Genomic DNA, 23033 nt, shown 5'->3' with positions numbered 1-23033 from the left:
TTTCACCATAAAAGCTATTTGGAAAAGAGGAGACACTTTTAAAAAGTTCTCAGCAATAAGGACTGGATAAAGTATCTGTTTCTATAAAAGTTCTACTGAGGCAGGATAAACACAAAACAAGAACAACATACATTTGCATAAATAATTGTGTGTCAGTGTCTGTGTGTGAGTGGGTATTTCTTTGCCGTGTTAGCAAAATATCTTGTGAACCACTGGGCAGATTTTATTAGAACTTTCAGAAAGTACTCATTGGCTGTACTTCTACAACTGATTAACTTTTGAAATAAATTCAAATTAGGATGTCTGCCACAGAAAACCAGCCTTAGCCTCCACATAACTGTTAAATTTACAAATATTGAGCTAAAGCTGGATGTGGTAGTACCTGAGAGTCATCCCCAACACATACTCCAAGTTATCAACATACGTGCTGATATCGCATGAGACAGTGCATATTGCTCTTTTAAGGTTGGAGCAAAAAATCTAAAACTTCATCCTTTCTCATCACAAGATGATCTTAGTTTAAAACTCTGGCATGAAAGGCTGCGGACAATATGCATTTTATATCTAAAACTTTACATTTCTCTTAACTTTTGTTTGTTTTCCATCTTGACGTGAGCAAAGTAAGCAGTATCTGAGGGCCCGTTGATATGAAGCGGAGGGAAACTGCTAGGAGTGTTCCCTTGTGGGGAGCAGCCATGAAAGGCCAGCAAAGATGTCTGTTTAGTTGCCAAGAAGCAGGTATCCCCAGCCGAACCCTGTGAAAGCATGATAACCATTCAGTTAATAGGCAGCTTACCTGTCAGTGGTCATAATGTTATGGCTGGTTTGTGTAAACTCTGAAACCCAGAAATAGAGTAGTGCATTTAAACATTAAACAAACCCAAAGTGACTACAGTTTGAGTACACCTTCTCCAGCCAGGAGCAGAGTTACTCACATGATGCCAGTGTTGGTTTGTTTATGTGTGCTGAGGGAGTGATAAACCTGCTGCTGTTACCAACGTCTCTGAAAGGCAGCTCTCACTAAAAAATGAATGGGCAGACTTCACCTGAGTTAGCATGTTTACCTGACAAAAAGTGTTTGAAATAGTATTTTTTTGTGTGTCAGCTTTTAAAGCAGCCGTGAGTTTGTTTATTTTTGACCATGATGTTCTTTTATTCTCAGCAGTAGTTCAGTATTTATATCTGTGGTGAAGAGATGTGTCGGTTGAGGTTGTTTTAGCTTCATACGACATAAAAATAGGTTTTACTACATATGTATTTAAATTATGCTGTAAAATACAAGTTTAGAATTAAACTGCTGTCATCTGAAATGTTTTCTTTCTACCAAAACACCCCAAATCAAAGACATTTGTTTGAAAATTAATAAAGCTAATATTTTAAAAGTATAAACCATTTGTGCCTATAGTTTGACCTAAAACTGCATTTCCAAGCACTTTCAATTAAAAACAATAAAACAATCATACATTTTAAAAGAAAAGCATAAAGATCTTGTCAGTGCTGACAAAGAAATGGGATAAAAAAATAGTTTTTGTCAAAGATGAACAGATCTAAGACATGATATGATGGGATATCACACAGTGAGTTGTGATATAATTATAAACTGTCAAAATGTAAGATTGACTGACAGTCAAACACAAAGCACATGGAGTATAAAGACTTACACTATAAATAAACTGCTGGCCAATAAAAAAAAAAAACATGAGTCTTACTGCTTATTTGTGCTGACAGCTTGGGTCAAACCATTTTATTGTAGCAGCGCCCTCTAGTGTTAGTTATGGACATTGTAATGCCAGCAATAGAGTAAATGAAATTACTGAGAGGGAGATTAGCAGTTTAACGAAACAGTAGCATTTATTCCTCTTTATTTTTTCTTTTAAATGGAAAGTTTTTGTGTGTGTGTGACTGGTAAACAGCCTTCATTACAAAACATTAACAGTTTTTTTTTATTATTGATATAAAGTGCAAGATATTTGTCATCCTCAACAATTATATTCTCGCTATCATTCGTTTAAAAAATAATAATTGCCTTTATTTTGAAACACTGATATGAGAAGTGCTCCGTGTGAGCATCAGCCAACCATTTGGAAAAAGAAGTTTTAGTTTAAAAAACAAAAAAAGAATAGTATTTGGAGCATTTTTGTCAATCAGCATCTGCAAAGTTTGTGAACAACAATGTATTGGTTTGCATAAACACAACACATGTACACTGACAAATCCATCCACACAGTCCAGCTGAGTAGCAGTAAACTGTTCAAGATTGATCAGAATCCCAGAATGTGGACCTCTTAGCTCTGTTTTTAATAACAGATGTGGGCTAGGAAAGCCCACATATTAAAACAGTAACCTTTACTTTGTGGCTTTGAGGCAGAAGCCATTTATGAGAGGTTTGTGTAAACTCCATTCACATGCTGATGACATTTAGCTAAGCAGAGAGCCAGGGGGGCCTTATTTAGATGATTGAGACAATAAGACACAGCTGTAGGCATGGCTAAGTCATATTATCAAACCAAATAAGCTAGTGAAGTTGAGGTAATCACTGAGGTGACAAAAAATAAATCAAACATAAATAACTATAAACGACTTCTTCTTTTAAAATTGAGAGAGGGTCTTTACGCTTTAAAGACATCTTTTCAGTAGGTGTTTTTTGTCAGACAGAGCTAAAAATAGATTACGTCTGTAGAATTAGAGACACGTTTGACTACATCTCAATGAAGAAAACTTGCAGTTATTTTGCCATGCTTAAAAACCCCTCACTGATTCAAAGGATTGGATGCAAAAAGAATTGTGTGGTAAATTACAAGAGAAATGAAACCTGTTGTTGCTTTAGTGTGCTGTTCAGAGGTGCCTTTGGGTCAGAGCTGCCAGATGCAGGCAGACAGCAGTGGTGAGGTTTGCTAGTCACAGACGGATTACACAGTCTGCCATGATGCCACTAAGCAAGCAACAGTGCTGTGGTTTATGTAACTGTGTGTGCACTACGGAACATTTAAGGCCACACAGAGCCTGAGGAGGCAGAAGCGCGTCTTCTTTAAACACCATAAATGGTTTTAGTGTCCCAGTGAGCACAGAAAGAGTCATGTTCTGCATCTTTAAGCCAAATCCACTATCCCATATATTGTGCCACTCTCCTGCCTGTTTTATAGTATCTGGCTTGCTCTTTATTTGCAGATCTAGATACCGCATGTTCTGTAATTAAATGATTAAAATAAGAAACAAAGCAAGGCAACATTCACCTGCAAGATGTGAGTCTCAGTTGTGAGTTTTTTTATGAGCAGTCAGATTTATACACATCAGTCACCAAACATGAATAATTTAAAAAGAATATTGAAAACACGGAGCACAGAAAATGTGGAAAACCTCCTTCAAAGTGAATGCCGTCATGATACTGTTATGCTTTTAGTACGTGCCAAAGAGATTTGTTTCTGCTAGTTTCCACATCCACAAGGCGCTCTCATGCGCCCTCGCTGTGTACTCACCCAGGCACAACTTGCTGAACCCGTGTCAAGATGCAGCTACAGGTTTAGAAAGTCACACCATGCTAGCATGATGTTGCCACCAGGGGTATCAAGTCTGTGCTAGATTGTTTCCATGGCCCTGTCACGGCCACAGTTAAATCCTTGACATGAAGTCAGAGTGACCGGTCCTTCTCCATGTCACGCACACACTGCCACTTCTGCCACCACGCTTCATCCAGGCCCTCGATGTGCTGATTATAAACCACCACATTCTTGCTACAGAAGTTTTTTGAATGCTTAAAACTCTCGTGGAACTATTACACTCTATCACACATAATAGGGAGCCAAAAGCATTTTTTTAATATGAGACCATTCACGTTCTGGCTGATTTTTTTGCTTGTTTGTTTTTTTGCGTTGTAGCACAGATGTCATACAGTATGAAGGGGCCTGAGCAACAGAAATGAAACAAAATCAAACTTCCTTTATTCTGTAGCCGTCATTTTAAAATCTATCTTTTGTTTGATGATTTACAGCTGAATTGCGAACACTTCTGTCGAACAGGCACAACAATGTCCTTAAAAGCTTCTGAGTTTACTTTAATTTTAGTGGCCAAATGATTTCCGTAAAAGCCCAGAGAGGGCTCTCTAAAAAGCTCAGTACCAAACTTCCACTCTGTTTGCTCCTCTTTGCTCAAGTTAAATTTTACATACCGAGACATTCTTCAAAAGGAGACTGGAGTTGAGTTCTGGCTCATTATCAGAACAATGTAAAACAAAAAAGGTAGGCACAAAATAGACAAAAAACAAGACTCAACCCAAGTTTTTATTTATCTAAAAAAATAAATTTTCGGACTTGTGTTTCACCAGACAAAGAAAAATAAAACTCACTTAAAAATAGTTTAAGTTTTTCTATCTGAAATAGTTATCAGAGTCTGTAATGACAATTTTTGTAATACTTTTGGTTTGCATCTCAAATAGCGGCAGCAACATCTAGCTGTAGCACTTTCAGTGCAGCTTGAGCCACTTTGATAGGAATATCAGAGTTTTTCAGCTGGAATGACTGTGTAATACAAAACTGACAGAGGTGAAAAAGTTTACAAAACAGCATTTGCATAAACTGCTATGAAGTTTTGAGACTGGGGTTGATATAGGATAGCAGCAATCCATTTTGGTTTAGGCCTTGTTCAGGCTGGCTTTTGTACATAACAACAGCAACAACATAGGTTGTTACATATCCTCTTTTGGCGTGTGTGTATGCTCCAGTGTGTCCAGTATGTTTGAGCACATCTGTGTGGATGTCTACGTACACCCTCCATATGTGCGGGAAAGAGGAGGTGTGCTCAAGTGCTCCGTGATATTCATGTAATAAATGGCCTCTTCTTGTAGATGTATGTGGGAAGACAATGTAGAAGGGGAAGGGGGGTCATCTTGTACTGTGAACATTCAGAAAATTAAGGGAAAGTAAAATAAAATAGGCCCTGTTCTTCATACTCTGTGCCCTATGACTGATGTCAAGAGTGATGAGGTACAAACTACTGCTAACTGTTTGACAGAACATCACTTTAGAAATAACCAGACTATTCCATTAAGGAATAAAACTTTAGCTTCATTGTGATATTGCCTCCTGCATGCCTGCATTTAGGTCCTGCTACAGCCACCATTACTGACAATTGTACTGCCTAAAAAAATGAAGTCAATGGAACAGTGCCAGTGTTCCCAGTGTGTATCTGCAAAACATCACTGATACCTGCCAGGAACAATTTTCAGTCATCTCAGACTCATGTTCAAAAAATGCCACTTTTCACATAGGGGTTGATCATATTTTTCAGCGCTACCATTTATGAAAAATGTCATGTATCAGTTGAGGTGAAGCTACAAGGATGCGCAAGTGTGTGTAGTGATCTCTACACAACTGTTGTGTGCCCTTGGATGAAAAACTCAAGACTTTATCAGCAAAACAAAAACATTTTTCAATAGTAATCTGCAAGCCAGTAGGTAAATACATTGTTTTTTTTTTTTATTTGAAAAATATGTATACACCTGAATTACTGTAATGATGGCGCCATCAGCAGGTCAATATGGCCAAAGTCAGTACTTTGGGAAAATTACATGTGTGGAAGAACTTCACTGCACGAGTCTGGTCTATAGTTTTTCTTATTGTACACAACCACATTCACAATGCAAGTAAAGTTCCCTGTGGTTAAAGTCTGTTTCCCACTCTTTGCTGTAGCGCTTTGTTGTTGTTCACAAACACTCACGTCTGTGCCACAGAATGGCACTATCAAATCCTTTATTACCACAAACATGGCCGCTTAAGCTTATTTTAGATTATTTCTACAAATACCACTTAGCTGTGTTTGCCTATCGAAACCTCAGCTAAAAATACTCCACCACTATTCACTCGAGTCTGAGAAGTGTTCGCTAAAACTACGGTGTCCTTAATAATGAAAGCGTACAGTATTCAGACATATTTAAATATTTATGTATTCTGCAGAGATGAATGGGCTTAGCGCTGAAAGCTACTCATGCAGTTAGTCACTCAGCACGGTGGGACAGACTGACATGTTTATTTCGCTGTATTTCATGACAATAACAGACCATTACCATACTTTGCTTCAGGAAGACGAAGGTAAATCTGAATTGAACTCGCTGGGATTTATAACACTATCGTGACTTTACCCATTCTCTAAGAAGATTTATGTAAAAGAGCTCTGAGCTCCAGTGTCTCTGAGCAGATCCAGGAATACACTGAGACATAGGCTATCAATTATTGAAGGGAGATATGGGTTATCTATTATTACTGTGCACAGAACAGAGTGTTGTACTTTGATCACAGCAGACAGTTGGTGAGAAATATCTTCATTAAACAGGGCGTCTATGAGTGGGTGACAATGATTAGAGCTGAAGAGGACAGATATACTTGATGAGGCTCAAGTGGTGTATTTGTTTTATTGTACGTACGGCACATTTTTTGGAAGTGGAGGAATGTGAACGACGAGTTCCTGTTTTTTTTCCCCCCTTTTTTGTTTTTCACAGTGAAGGCAACAGAGTAAAACCATTTTTGATTTTATGGACCTAGCCACACGTACCACACACACACACACTTCTACAAACATACTCCTCCCACCCTATTTATGTAAAACTCTGTTATCCCCGTGCACCTGCACTGTACACAAAGCATAGTGATCAGGAGTATTGCAGTGTTACTATTATGGGAAACTGCTGCTGCCCCTAAGGTGCTCTCATCCATCCTGCTCTCTTCTAATCCTCCCATATATCAACTCCCCCTAGTAGTGGCGAGCTGAGCCCCAAGGCTAACTCTTTTCTAACCAAAGATGCTCTTAAATTGTGCTTTTTGTCATCGTGGCCCGAAGGAATTACCCACGGTTTTGTTCAAATAAATATTGGCTCTGATTGAGATTGCCTTGTAAGAACACATCTTAGAATGCCTCTCTGTGTCACTCTTTTCTCTTACCTCATGCTTTGCTTTTATAAGAGCGGTTTCAGTATACATACTTTCTGTTTCATGAAAAACCATGGCAAAGGTTGATTATGTGATGTGGCAGGAAAAGCGTTTGAGTGGGCTCTTGAGTTGTAATAAGCCACTAGAGACTGTGACACAACCATATTCCTATACAGCCGGTTGTAATGGGATTTATATCCTGGATTAAATAACATGTCATTTATCTAGGTGAACAGCCAATCTTTAAATAAATGCTCCTGCCATTGTCAGTATTACTTTTGTTATCATCAATTTCATAGTTGTTATTATTTTTGTTGTCATTGTTGTAATTTTTGTCACTAATGTTGTTGTTAATATCACCAGCACTCAGAAGTTAGGTGATAATGTTCTTTGTTCCTTTTTTTCTGTGCCTGTGTATAGGTCTATGTGTCGGCCTGTTAGCAAAATATCTCACGGACCACAGGATGGGTTTAAAATAAACTTTCAAGATGTCCTCATTGGATGTACGTCAACATTATGACTAACTTTTAAAGTTAAAAGGGACTCTACAGTTTGTCAGCCTCATCCAACATAAACATGGCTGTAAAATAAGTCAGTTTTACAGACATGAGCTAAAACCACATCATATATTTTGTGTGAGATCTTGTAATATCGCATGATCATGCATAGCTTATTTTCAAGATTTGACAAGGCAATCATCTCTTTATCATGCTGGGTCTGGCTATAAGATTTCATCAACATCTCAGGTTACATTCTCGCCTTCAAGGCTACGTAGGAGAAACCTCCTCGTGTGTCAATTTCATCCCTGATTCAATACAAAGCTAGTACCTAACTGGCATGTTTTCAGTTAAGCAGATACAATTTTTTTGTGTTTGTTTGTGGTAGATGTGTTTAACCAGTTGGTTCATAGGTGTGGTCATTTGAAAAGTCAGTGCACTGAAACAACAAGGAGAGACATTTTGAAATCTTTTCGTGTCTAAAGTGGATAAATGTGTTTAATGTGTTTTACAAAAGGTGTGAAACTGATATCGTGTTGATAGTTATGCAAATCTGGGCTGATGTTTTGCTACTTGAGTGTAAAGTTTTGGTTGGTTTTGTATATATATATATATATATATATATATATATATATTCTTTATTACATTTTTATTTTGCATGATTACTGCTAATTCTCACAGTTCAGTTGCAGTTCTGGATATACATCAACCATTAATGTTACACAAAGAAATGTTGCTTCACTAATATTATTAATGTAAATTGAGCATTTTGTAAATTAAATTCTATTTTTCTCAGCTATATATTGGCTGTTTTTATAGACAGTCCTCATCTGCAGATCGCAATTTTGACTTCTTTTTTTTAAAGACTGCTTTCTGCTGAAAAAAATGCTTTTTTTTTCAATCATCTGCAGCAAACTTGTAGGATATGACCTCAACCTCACTGAAGAGATGCTACCCCCTCCTCACATAACCCAGTTTAACCTGACTCAAAGCTGACCTGTTTTTTTTTTTATCTAAACAGTAACATTTTGTGTTTTGGTTTGTGTGTTGTAGTCCCACCCTTCTGCTCTCATACCACACACACACACACACACACACACACACACACACACACACGCACACACAAATAGCTTCAAGCTGCAATCAACCTATTCTGAACAGTTGTATTTGGAACAGTCACTGCAAAACAAAACAAGTAAAATCATTTATTGTTTTCATATTTTTAAATTATTTACAAAACATCACATTTTGCTGAGTAAGAATTTAAACATTATCTGCTGATATTTTATATCTTAAAATATATTTGGATATTATTTTGGATTTATACCAAAAAATCCCAGTAAATGTCTATTGACTAATATAAAAAAGTTGAAATATTATTTTCTTGGAACATTTTTTTCTGACACTTTTGAACACACAAGATTTGCACCTGCAGTCGCTCAAATTTTAAAACCAAAATTGGGTTTCTAAATCCATTTAACAAAGTCTTTGGTTTTACAGTCATATTTATATGTTTTCATGAATTTATGTACATATTTTTTCAAAACAAAATTGTCACTTTTCTAGTAGCTCCTCCATACTAGAGTACTGTTTTTCTCCTTGAGTAATTGTGGTCATGAACACACATATTGAAAGGGTTCATACCTTCCAGGACCTTAAACGCTTAACTTGGTCATGACATCATTCTCCAAGCTATCATTAAAATTCAGAGAAAACTCATTGCTTTTCTTTGCAGTTGGCCTAAAAGCAGTGCGGGGGCTGCCGAGCTCTGCTCTGCTCCTCTTGCACAAACGCTGATCCTCTCCATGCAGAGCTGCAGCTTGATCTGGCAGATTAATAAGTAAACAAGAGAGTAATTGGCCTCAATGAAACATTCAAATGACATGGATGTTTACTACAAGGACACTCATCATGGAATGTTAAACATTAGCCACCCATGATGATGTGACATATCATCAAAAGTATCATTTCACTGTTTGTCTTCCTCTCAACACACCCGACCTCCCCCTCAAGTTCTTCCTCACAGTGAGCATATGACTGCAATTTGTGGCTGACTGCATACAATGCTTGCATTTTTCTATACTTTGGTCACGTGACACATAACTTTTAAAGGATTCTGCATGTTTTACTCATGTTACATTAAAAACATTACATTTCAGTCCTTTTCTTTTGATCATGCTGCAGCACATGTATGAATGCCCATGAATGCTTGTCTGCCTTTGTAAATTTTGTGTTCTTTCTACATGCAACATTGCAGAACACAAGCTGCATACTAACCCAACCATTAGGACATAAATGAGGAAATCAGAATCTATCTGCAGTCTTGCACACAGCAGTCCTGAGAGAGAGGCAGAGACATGCAGTGAGGTGAGGGGGAAAGCTGGCCAATTTATCTTCAGCCTATATCCTTCCTCTTCTTCGAATGTTTGCAACTCCCCATTTTTTCTCGTGTTTCCCTGCTTCCTCTCGTTCTCTGACAGACAGAAGCATAGGGGCGGACAGCGGTCTTGTTGAATATATCAGACTCAGACTTTTCACCTGTAGTTTTTTTTTTTCTTTGACTAATTGGGAGCAGCAAGGCAGCTACATCTCAGACTTGGCCCAGACGTTGTGACCCCATCTGATTCTGCCATTCCTTTCTAATTTTGTCCTGCATTTCAAACCCAGCCTAGTGCTGGCCCACTTTCCTGATGAAACTTTCATTTCGGTTCTTTTAGATTTGTCCGCTGTATTTGACACTGTTGATTGCGCTGCTCTTATTGGTTGAGTACAAGAACGGGTTAGAAATCCTGGTGTAGCTCTAAGGTGAACCTGCGGGGGGCCTCAGGGTTTTATGCCTAAACCTATATTTGTTTCTTTCTATCTTTCTCTAAGTTTACTGATACCAATGAATAAATAAATAATCAGTTGTGTGTTTTATCAGTGCTGTGCTGCCAATACACAAATTTAGCACTTGTTGAAGTCTGACAAATTCTCAAATGTAGCTCTTCTACACACTGAGATTAGAAACTGGAAACGCTCAAATCCTTATCAGCTAAATTATAGTTATACTGATGTGTTGATTTTTGTCTTAGATCAGGGTTTTGATAACATTTTTCATTTCCATTTCCATTTTTGGCTCTTCATGTGACCACAGAAAGTCATTCATCAAAAACTGAGATGTCGTCTTGAACCACCAACCTAAAAATGATCAATGTGTTAAGTCGGTAGTTCAGTCCAACTACAGTACATATGACTTCTGTCATCATATTAGCAATTAAAATTGGGGTCCATGCATTTTTTAATCATCTGATTAAGACTACAATCACTCTTTCTATTCCTGTCTAAGCCAAAACATTGTTTAGTGTTTTCAATTAAGAAACAAAGAATCTCTGCAAGACTACTCACCAAGAATAGACTAATTTTTATGAAGAAAACCTTTTCAGTAAAACATATGGACTGAACAAAAACACATGAACTGATCAATGTGCAATGACATGACTGTTATTATAACCATTAGACTAGTATTTGTTTATAGCAGCATGCCTTGATAAGCAGTTAGCTTATCTTTATTCATTTACAGTAAAGAAAATGCTTTTTGTTGCTCACTTCTGAGTTATTAAAATATTGTTAAGCATTATTAACAGATGTCATACAAGTGTACTGTTCAGGCCTGTTTGTAAGGGCGGCGTGGCGATGCAGTGGTTAGAGCCATTGCCTCTCTTCAAGAAGTTGACAGGTTCAAAACTTGGCTGGGACGTGGGCTGTGGAGTCTGTATGTTACCCCTGTGTATGTAAGGGCTTTCTCTGGCTACTTTCATTTCCTCCTGTAGACCAAAAACATGTATGTTAGATAAACTAGTAAATCTAAACTTTCACTAGGTTAAAGTGTAACCATTTATTTGGGTTTATGTGACCCCGTGATGGACTTTGTACAATCACTGCTGGAGAAGGTACCAGCCCCTCATGACTCGTCACATAAAAACAGGTAAAGAAAATGGATGAATGTCATGTTTGTGTACACTCATTTTATAAATAATAAATAGTCTCATTAATTGGCATAGGCTCCTTCCTGTGCTTTGTCCTACTGAAATGCATGGAACATCCTTGTTTTGAATCAAATATCATATTGAATTGCACTGCATTGTGGCTGATGGGTGAGTCCAGAGTTGGATCTGTTTTTGCTGCTCACGTGTCTTCAATGTATCAAATAATTGTCAGTGTGACAAGATACATATTGTTCTGGCCACAGAATAAAGATGCACAACACTAGTAAAGACTAAAACACATTGTTTCCACTTTAACATTGCCTTGTTCAAAGGTGACATTTTCATTTGCAGTCGTATTTGTAATCACTAGAAGAAAAAAAATATTTTTTTAATGTAAGAACAGGTCGAAATGCTTACAACAAAAGAGAGATCCATTTGACAGTTTTTGAGTAGAGGACTGTCTCTTTCATTAAAAAAGGCATATAATGCTAATTTTCTTCTGCCTTTAAGGTACAGTAAGTACACTGTGGTTTGAAGTTAAAATTGGGAGGCGCTCAAGAGTCAAAACCTTTAAAACAGCTGAAACACAACACTACATCACCCCAAAAATCATCTTTTTAAATTAATGATCGCCTCTCTGCTTAAGTGTTATGAGCACATTAATGTTTGAAACAACTGACCTGAAAATAAAATGAAAATGTCACATTTTATTCAACCAGATTATGTAATAAACTTGTGAAAGTGTGTCAGCAGGCAATCTCTCTTCTGATGCAAACGTCACATGGAGTGAGCCAGCGTCCGCACAGTACTCATGTTTGTTTGTGTGATGTACTTTAACAGCTTGTCTTAGGTTTGCAGCTGTGATAGGACCAGCTCTGACAAGACCTTCATTAACAATTGCTTCTCAGCTCTATTAGCATTTTGTCTGATAATTAAACTGACAAGTTAAGATCATGTGTTGTGTACTGAGAGAAAGTGAACATGTGTTTGCTTGTATTCTTGTTTGTTATTGAGTAGGAAGAGTTATCAGAGATGTCACATGTTGTTTTTGTTCATTTGTGTGAGCCTCTAGCAATAACAGTCAATCAAATAATATCAAAGCTTTCACAATGAGAGTTCCTTATTTGCATTATTTTTAATGAAGCAAAGCATATTCATAATGTGGGTTCTTTTTGTATTTTACAGTAATTTTGTAAATACAAACAATTTCTTGTGCCCACAATATCTGTGCCTGTACACAGAGATGTATTAACCTGAAACAATGAGGCTAAATTCTGTTTACATTCATAAAAAATCAACAGGACTTCACCTACTCAAATGGGTTGCTAGCCTCAGCAAGCTGTATTGTAATGACTAGCTATTATCTTTTTCAACTGGTGCAGGATTAGATATAATAATTGGCAACTTCTCATTACCACTGGCCTATCAGTTATAAACCGTGGCTTATCCTTAACAAGATCAGTAGCTGCCTTCTGAAAGAATATTAGCCTACACATTAGTCTTAATTGTGTCCAATAGCCTGCATCATAAAACAGTTACTATAATTCCTTGCACAATGATACACACCAGTCATCTGTCCTTGTAGCTTAGGGTAATGGGAGTCGACTTGACTGTTATTTATGTTAATGACTCACATAATATGTCTCATTGAATCATCAACTTTTATTTTTTCAACTTTAACAACACAGAGTGGGGAGAAAAGCTGGGAAAAAGTAGAAATTTTGGAATAAATGTATAGATATGTGGGGGTTTTGCTGGTTCTTTGCCAGTGACATTTAGGGGAAAACAACCTAAAACAAAAACAAGGGAAAAAATGTGTATTATGTTGTAATGGCATGATTTGTTTTCGTATAGCATGCTGAAAGGTAGTCATAAACAGTATGAGTTAATGATTTAATGCATGGCTTGCCTAAAACTGGACTTGTCAACAAAGACTGACTTGAGCATTGTGTCTTTAAAGGCTTCAGTTCTCAGAGAAGCTTGTCCCATTCTATGGTGTTCGCACAAAATTTAATTTAATTTGCAAACTGATCATGTTAGCTTTCAGCTTTTGTTTCAATTATGCTATTACACAACAACTATTGCTGATCAATATGTTAAATAACCTGTGTTCATCACTAAATAAGAAACATTTGCATAACCTTGGAAGTTCTTCAGGGACAAGCAAGGACCCCACCACAGCATAGTGCATTTACAGGTTTATTCAGAGTTAAGGAAGTGAGGACGAAAGACTGATTTTAATTGATGGTTGGATCTCATCTGGTAGTCTGATGGTGGGAAGCTAGGAAGAAGGGCACTCTGAGTGACGGTATCTCTGTGGGCAAACATCCTGGCCAGATTAGCCTTACTTGCTTGCTTATACCATATTGACCTAATTTATGACACAATACAGTATGTCTTCTACTGGATGCCAGGAGATTAAACAGAATATAGGAGGAGTTAGAGGACTCACTAACCCTGCAGAGGTCCTTCGTCTTACATCTTGCCCTGAAAACGATATCCAAGGACAGCAGTGAGATCCCAATGACCCTTTCAGCCATCATTCAGATGAAACTGTAGAACTTGGCTCAATTTCTAGCAGTCTCCATTTATTAGGCTCAACAGGGCATGACGGCCCTGGCTGGGTCTGGAACAGCAAGATGAGGAGATCCCTCCTTTCACAAACTACTGTCAGCTGTGCAATATTATTACTGTCAAGACTTGCCAACACCACTGTCCCTTCTGGTCTGCCTTTAAGCCTGACTCTCTCACAGCCTTTTTCTACATGCCTGTATGTGTCAAATGAGCCAAAGAAACACCACAGAAAAAAACTAGAAAAGGAGCCACCACAGTGGTCTGAAGGGGAATATGTACTGTATATAACTCAGATGGCAACTTTGCAGCAGCCCCCCCATCTCCTGTCTACATCATTTTTCATCCAGGAGCTGCAGTACACACTGCAGAGGGAGACAAGCGGATAGAGGAGGGAAGGAGGGTAACATAGATATCAAGTTGAGAGATTGCTGAGGGGGAAAAAAAGAATTTAGATGTAATACAGAGCAGTAATGGCCAACGTTTTGTTACTTGAAATACTTACATTATTTAAAAGGCTGAACAGCTGGGCATGGAGTAAAAATTATAGCACAGAAATGGAGGAAGTTCACCAAAAAGCTGCAGGAACACATACAGAACATACTTCAGCATGTATGGTCTGGTAGCGTTAGCAGCAGGCTGGATCACTGCAGTGGGTGTTGATTCATCACTCACACTCACACAAGGCCCATCCTGCTGATAATTATCTTTGTCAAATTAATTATCAGTGTAAGTGTCAGCATGACAATGCCAATGAATTACACCCAGATGACCTTGATTACTCATCAAAATGAGCTTTTGGGCAAATGTTTTATGCATATGAATGCTTTTCCTGTAGAAAATGTCCTTTCCTATATTCATCCATTTTCTTCTTTTCACTTCCCTAAATCTCCAGGTCTTATTTGGCCATTTTCTGTGCTAATATTATTTTTGTAAAAGTCTGAAAAAACAAAGCTGCCCGTCTGCAGGTGATGTCATCATCTCTGCTGAGCTGTCAAATTCTGGAGATTTTGATGTTACCGATTACTTTTTTTGTTCTTTTCCAACAATTTGTTTCAGTTTAACAAAACACATATTAACATCTTAAAAGAATAAATTGCATTAGCCTAAAGAACAACTTCTCTACTAAGCCACATCAACATAAGATGGTTTCAGTTTAAAACTCTAGTATGAAAGGTGGCAGAAAATATGCCTTCCTTTAAGGAATTTTAGGCCATTTTTTGTTAATTTGATAAATCTTTCAGGGACTAGTTCTGACTTCTTGAGGGAATATAAGTGAACATTTAGCTTAACTATGTAAACAAACTTGTCAAATTCAGAATATGGAAATTGAAAGTAGCAGAAAAGTCAAGAGTAAGTCATGAGAAACATTAGTATTATGTAATTCAGGATTGTCAGTACCGATTGTAGTGTGCACATTTTCACAATTTCAAACCAAAACTCTGAGGAATAAATTGGAAAGCTATCTACCTTTTATTTTTCTCTTCTCATTAGGTCACTCCACCTTATCCATCACAAGCTTATCTTTATGAACATCCAAATTAAAAATAGGGCAACTAAAAAAGTTCATGTTAACGGTGGGTGATGGTGCCTGGTGAAGCTCGCCAACCAAACACAGACACGTGCTGTCAGGGGGAGCTGTCCATCTCAGGCTCGGAGGCCAGCACAAAACACCGCAGAACACACTCTTCGAGGGAGCGAACGCCGCCCGCATGGAGGGAATTCATTTTTTCATAATTAATTCATACGCTGTCATGACCGTATCTTTCATTCATTAAAGTTTCATGTAACCCTTGTTTTGCAGTTATTTTGTGATTCTGCACTTATAATGCTTGTTGTAGTTTTCACTTTTCACAGCCTGTTGCACTAAAGTAGAACACTGGGTGTGAAGAACGCTTTGTAGACATCCACTGTACTTATATTTATTGGGGCTAAATAAAAGGTGTTTGCATTGAAATAAAATGTATTTCCTACTCTTCTAATTCAAGATATGTCAATTGTGAAAAAGTGCTCTTTAATAAAATCATAATTATAAACACTTAATTGTATTACAGGGTTATGGTTTTATGAAATTTGAATATATTCTATTTGCACCAAATAGCTAAATAAAGCTACTTTTGTGGTGCATTGATTTCTGACTTAGGTCAAAACAGGTATCCTTCTGAGCCTATGTTAAATGTTAGAGCCAATATGTTACTAATTCATATGGTTCATATTTTAAATAAAGACAGTGGGATAATAAAATGCAACATTTTTAAGTTAATAGCTTTCATAAATTAAGTCTGGTTAATAATGTAGTTGTAGTATTTATAATAAAACTTTACCAAAAGGCAAAATAGACATAAATGTTGTAAATCTAGTAGATTTTTATTTATTTAAAGTTTAAAGTTTTTTTTCCACTCTGGTTGACCTGTTTTATTTGTTATGAGTAAAAGAAAAGAACGTAGTAAACCAGTCAGTGAAGTTTAACTGGTTATGATGTAGGCATATGTTAAAGGTGTTCATTGTCCTTAAATACCATTCTGACTTGTACAAGATTGTATTGTGCTCTTGTGAGAAAAACAGCTTCTAGATGTGTTTTATCCTTCATCCAAAGGACAAACAGTCAAAAATATTTGTGTAAAATGTCTATAAAAATACAAAATGTGTGTCATTTTTTTTTCTATTGTTTCCTTGTAAATACCCTATACAGAGTTGACCTTTTTGTGGTTCTATTTTTATTCTAATTTTTGTTTAAAATACAGATATTTGTGAAAGTTTAGATTTGTTGAAGGTTATTTGAAGAGGTTATCAACAATTATTTGTTGTAGACAGCTCTTTGAATGTGTGAGCCACAAACAGCAGGTGGACCATTCAAATGTAACATGAATGTAATTGGATAGGTGTCTCTTGGAGAGTTGCATGAGTGGTTCCTATTTCCATCAACATACTAGCATGTGGCTTCCGTCTGATGCTGGTATTGCTTGTGTTTTTCTTGGATTTGTGTTGGCTCCTTCAATCACCTTGGCTGAACCTGCCTGATTATTTCATGTTTGCCCTGTTCTTGAGATCATTAGTTACGTTACATTTTCTGTAAATAACTGCTGTTGACATGACTTGTGTACCTGCCAGCTGCTAGTGCTGCAGGCTAGTCGGTAAAGACCCATGCACTGATTCAGTGTACACAAAAAGAAATGCACATACATACAACGGTCTATTAAAAGTTGTCTGCTTACATTAGCATGACAGTAACGATGCTGGATTGATTACAGTTGCATTTTCCTTGCAGGAGCTTGCAAGTTATTAATTTTTGTTTGACTTTACAGCTGTTAGCATGAATTGATTTGGTAAAATATTCCCCCATTTGTATCTTTAGATGATGTTTTATACATTGTAGTTGGTATATTTTTTGCTGTTTTAGCCTACAGTGACCTATTATTGTGGAACTGAGGCACTGTCACCTCTTCCTGCAGAAACTAAACAGAAAGATTACATGGAAAAGAACAGCCTCTATCTGACCCCTCATATCTGACTGCTTTAGTATTGTCGCTTGAATGGATCGCTCATTACATCAAAAGTTATGATGAACATATTGAGTCCTAGCTTCTGTGGACAGGATCATTTTTCTGTCAGAGGATGAGATAATCTGGATAATAATAATATATTTCACTGATGCAATATTATTTGCAGTATTTTGAAAACCAGAAGTTTTAAAACACTCTCTTGTTTGATATTTTTAATAGACCAGACTTGTGTTTGTCTTTCATTTCTCTTTAAATAGTTTTCCTTTTAATGTTACCTCTAAAGTTCCAGTATGCAACAATTATAGCAGTATAATTTCACTTTAGAATACACTTTTTGTTTATAGTAACAGCAGGGATCATTCTCCATGTTAGTTTACCATGTTGCATGTTACTGTAGCCATGAAGGGACACACCAAATACTTGAACGGATTAAGGAAAAAGGCCTTAAGCATAAAAGTTTTAAATGCATTGAAGCATAAAATAAATATGTCAGTGGTAGTCAGTATGGCAGCTTATTAGTCTTATTAGACTTTGCATGTGTTTTTGCATAGTGTTTTACTGTACTTTAGGATGAAGAAGAGTGAGTTGCAGTTATTTTGGTGCTTTGTCTGCTACCTCTGTCAACAGTTTAGTCACAAGTCCAGATAAAACAATAAAGACAAGCCACTGACAAGGCAAGGCCATCCGAGGCCACTTAAAAACCAACAGCACAGAGCAGGGTAGAGGGCCTTCCATCAATTGCAATGATATTAGCCTAATTGTAATGAAATAATCTCATTCAGAAGACAGCTGAGCCTCACTTCTGCAGATCAGCAACAGGCAAGCAGCGCAGCAGAGAGGAGCGACTGGAAGGGCCTTATAACAACGTTTGTGGCATGACTCTTGCTAATAACTGATAGGTGGGGAATAAATATTGGATGGATTGAAGGATTAGGAAAATCATGTGAAAAGAAATGTAATCTCAGACTGAGTGCTTGAAAACCTTTAATGTAAAAAAGCTATTTTTTTTACTGTACTTTTCTAGAGTACTTCCCTGTCTATAAACCTCTGTGCTTATAGTCAGAAATACTGCTTTTTCCACAACATAGGATTTTTTCCAAATCCCAGTAGATTGGTCTTCACATAGAAGGATGACTCCTGACGCAAATCTGCTTTACTCACTGGCAATTTCAACTTCATTGTTTTTGTTACTTCTACAGTAAATGTTTCTCAGGGAAAGTCCAGTTTTGACCAAATATTCGTCCTTCCTCTTAACAAGGACATTTCAATTTTATATTTATATTCATGCATTTATTAGAACAACGTTTTTATTCAAACAGCAAACATTTTCCATAAATTTTTGTAGAGGAGATCAACTGGATGCTTATCTGTTAGCCAATGACATGTTATGTAATAATGTTTCCTTCCATGACAAAAAATGGCAGGAAACATTTTCCTTGCTAAAGCTCATACCCTTTTTTATCAAGAATGCCCCTGAAACCTTTTTTATGTGGACAAACATAGTGTGCTATCCCTTTACCCCTCTGCCTTGATGTAAAAAATGAAAAAAAAAAAAAAAAAAAAAAAAAAAAATGGGACAGCCACCCTACGTGAAAGGTAGGGGTAGGGGGATAGGGAAAAATGAGATTCACCCATAGTGTACCCTCTCTGGGTTACAGTGTATGGAATACATTAAGACCTGAGAACTGGTCTTGACACAATAGGGAACACAATATTTTTTTTATTTATCACCAGCTACCATAGAAGGTGGGCAAGTTTGTAACTGCTTGTGTGTGCATGTTTGCAAATGTGTTTGTTTGTTTGTCTGTTAGCCAAATGTCTCATGAAACAATGATTGGATTTTATTGAAACTCTCAGAAAAAAAAAAAATCATTGGATATACATCTACAACCTATGAACTTTGGTGTCAACCCAATGCAAGAAATTCTAGAAATGCTAGCTCAGAATAAAAATAAAACAAAATAAAAAAAAAACCTTACCAACAGCTCAGTAAAGCACAATAGATTTTTTGTGTTTTTTTCTTTTGTTATTGTTTTGCTCTGTGATTGTTTTGTTTTCTGAAATTGTTTCTGACAAAATGATGCTATGTTGCACTGTCATTGTCTTTTAGGAAATGTTATTGTGTTTTCTAAAACACTGTTGTGGTTTCTGTTCTGTTGATGTATGATGTATGTCACTGTGATTCATGACATATTCTTTAGCTTTAATAATAAGTAGTTGCGTTTTCTGAAATGTTTACGGCGACACCTCTGAACCACCTGCCGATTCATTCATAATGACAGATGTCAACCTTCTGAAATCGGTGCAGTGCAGCGCCACTTCACTGCAGTATTCTGTTTAACGGAGGATGCTGGATGATACGGTGTATTGACTGGAAAAAAAGCAATGAGCGCCCTGCAACAAGCACATATTAAACAGTGGATATTAGGATCAACAGGAAATCTGCACAGTCTTGTTTGAATCGATAGCTGTAGAGGTCATGATGGTGTATGAACATGGTGTGAAATTGTGTGTGTGTGTGTGTGTGTGTGTGTGTGTACAGATATAAAGCAGCTTTCCCTTACTCATCAATATCTTCTCACCTCTCTGCCTTCCACCTAGATGGTGTATAAGCCCTGGCTGTGTTCTCAGTACTTCCAGACCACCCAGATGCACTGCAGCAAGCGAATCCCCTGTGGCCAGTACTGCCTGGAGGTGCAACAGCGGTGCCCCTTTGTCCTGCCTGACAATGATGATCTCATTTATGGAGGCAGCCCCAGTTTTGTATGCACAGGTACAAAACAGTTGTCATGTATGTTATACAATATTCTGTTTTGTTTTTTCTTTTCTTCTTTGTGAATATTAAAGTGAAGGCTGAACATGGGCACTCAAAGACTCCTACACTAGTAGTTCATGAGCAGTTGGGCTCAAGGGTTTTGTTGATTGAATAGATAAAAGAACACTACTTTTCCCAAATCCTGGGATTCAGACCTATGCGTAACAGGCTCCTTCTAACCCCTACAGCTCTCACCTATTTTTTTTTTCTGCGTCACTTGCACTCCGCTTTAAGAACTTTAATGAGTAAGCACATAATCTCAGGGCTCAGAGCTTAATGTGTAGCTCAGTATTGCTTCAGTGGGACACTTAACCTCTGACAGATACACAGGAAACTTTACTGAGTTTACACTTACAGGTTGTTCTGTCAAATGAGGCTAACAAGGTCACACCATAACATTAAATTTCTGCCAGTTACTCATAGCATCACAAAACAGCCATAGAGCACTATGATAGAAAGAAAATATTATTTTTATGACCTGAACATCATTTTTTTTATGTGCTTCTTATGACAAAGCTTAAGATGTTCTGTTTCCCAGATTGCAAGATTCAAAAAGAAAAAAAAAAAAACAAGTGAGAAATTTATTTGCTTTTTAATAGGACAAAATATTAGGCAAACTTGTCCCTCTGATGTACAATATTGTCTTTAACTGTATGTTTTTTAATAGTGTCTAACTTATCATAGTCGTAAAAATGTAAAAATCTCCATTGCAGTTTGACAAAACTCATAACCAAGACAGAAGACAGACAATTATGTGATGAATACTGATGAAAGTAAAGTAACTTCCATCTGCAGCACTCAAAACTCTTATGAAATGATTATCTGTATTACAGTAACATTTTGCTTGTCTATTCTCAGTGTAAGGCCTACTTTTTAATGTTTATGCTGCCATCTAGTGTTCATTTTAAGCATCAAATTATTGTTTAACATCCATCCATCCATCCATTAATTTTCTTTAACCCCTTTTCCTTTTCTGGATTGCTGAGGACCTGGTGCCTGTCTCCAGTGGTCATTGTGTGAAAGGGGGGGTACACCTTAGACAGGTCACAAGTCCATCACAGGGCCACATAGAGACAAAGGAGACAAACAACCATTCACACTCTCATTTATACCTAGGAACAATTTTTAGACTTACCGATTAGCCTAACCTGCATGTTTTTGGTCTGTGGGAGGACAGCAGAGTACCCAGAGGAAACCCACACATGCAGGGGGAGAACATGTAAAGTCATGTACACACAGAAAGACCCGAGGCGGAAGGCAAACCTGCAGCCTTCTTGCTGTGAGGCAACAGGACTAACAACTGCGTTGCCGTGCAACCACCGATGTACATATAAATGTAATGAGTTGCCAGTTTGGGTTAGGTTTTAAATCAGCAGTTTTTACTAAGTTGTTTTAATTAGGAGGGAAGCAAATTTGGCATAGTTTGCTACGCATTGAAGATAAACAGATAAGGATGGGTGTGTTCTATATTTTTGGTATCATCAGCCTGCATGTCTCCTTGCCATATGTTAAGAAGTTATATTCCAAAGAAATGTTAAGTCGGACAAAGAAAATGAAAGCAAATGTTCCACAGTCACTGCATATTTTTAATTTCCACGTCCTTAATTTGCTTCCTCAAAATCATTTCAGGGTTGCTGGAGGACTCCCCATCAGGTGTGGACCCAGATGCAGAGTGCTGTGACGTCCGGTGGGACTTGAAAGTGGACAACCGATCCAGGGGAACCCTAAAAAGAACTCACCCACCATGCCAGCATCGAACCTCGCTCAGCTCCTCAGCAGCCTGCAGACTGTGTAACAGCCGGCTCAAACTTTGCCTGCTGGTTCTTGTACTCTTACACACTGTTGCCAGCCTCACTGCATCCCACAATGCAACGGAACTAGGCCTCCCCACCATCGCACCACTGGAGGACAGCCCTGCCAACGAGGAGTGACAGAGCTGCCAGGCAGGATGCGAGGTTGTAGGGATGGGGGGGAGAGGAATTCCCTCACCATGGCAACCATTGTGGAAAAATACTGCAACGGTTGTGCAAATGGCTGGTGCCTGCAGACATTCAGCATCACAAAGAGAAAATGTGGGACGCTTTGAGATGATGGACGCTTAAATCAATCAAAACAAAGAAGTAACTTAACAGACATACACAAACTAAGGGATTAAAGCAGTCCCTTGGGTAGGAAAAAGGGACAATGCCACAGCCTTTGTTGAGAGGGAAGGTCAGCTTCCTTGTGGCTGAGTTTCTCTAATACGCTTTTTTACACTGTGTTCCAATTATTGGTTTCTGTTGCACTGGCTGACTATGGAATAACACAATCATATTCTCTTTCTAATGCTCATTCTTTGTCTTTGTTTTTGGGTCATTCATACAGGAACAAATTGTGTCCTCGAAATAAGACAGAAAATGTGACAAAAAAAAAAAAAAATTAGCTGCAAATTTGCGCATGTGTGTGTCTGTGAGCGAATGAGCGCATGTCGCTATCCTAAAATTCTACCTAAAAACTGGAGAGGCTGATGATTTTTCCAGAGAGCCCCTCAGATTCCACTCAGCGCCATTTGGTTTGTTGGTTCAATCCAATTAGAAATTTACTGGGTTTGAATGTGGTTCTGATGCCCATAATACAGGTGCTGGTCATAAAATTAGAATATCATGAAAAAGTAGATTGATTTCAGTAATTCCATTTAAAAAGTGAAACTTGTATATTATATTCATACATTACATACAAACTCATATATTTCAAATGTTTATTTCGTTTAATTTTGATGATTA

General features: G+C 37.5%; 1 protein-coding gene across 1 annotated transcript in view; it reads left to right on the top strand.

Moving 5' to 3' along the window:
- The window catches only part of LOC108232404 (transmembrane protein FAM155A), a 73329-nt gene extending 50403 nt beyond the window's left edge, over nt 1-22926 (top strand). The window contains exons 2-3 of the mRNA XM_017410172.3: nt 20058-20229; nt 21901-22926. Of these exons, the coding sequence (XP_017265661.1) occupies nt 20058-20229; nt 21901-22202 (474 nt within the window). The 3' untranslated portion in view covers nt 22203-22926. The remainder of the gene's footprint in view (nt 1-20057; nt 20230-21900) is intronic.
- Nucleotides 22927-23033: the final 107 nt, after the last annotated feature.

Source organism: Kryptolebias marmoratus, linkage group LG6 (assembly GCF_001649575.2).
Source record: "Kryptolebias marmoratus isolate JLee-2015 linkage group LG6, ASM164957v2, whole genome shotgun sequence".
NCBI lineage: Eukaryota > Metazoa > Chordata > Actinopteri > Cyprinodontiformes > Rivulidae > Kryptolebias > Kryptolebias marmoratus.
This window is presented reverse-complemented; position numbering and strand designations above follow the sequence as displayed.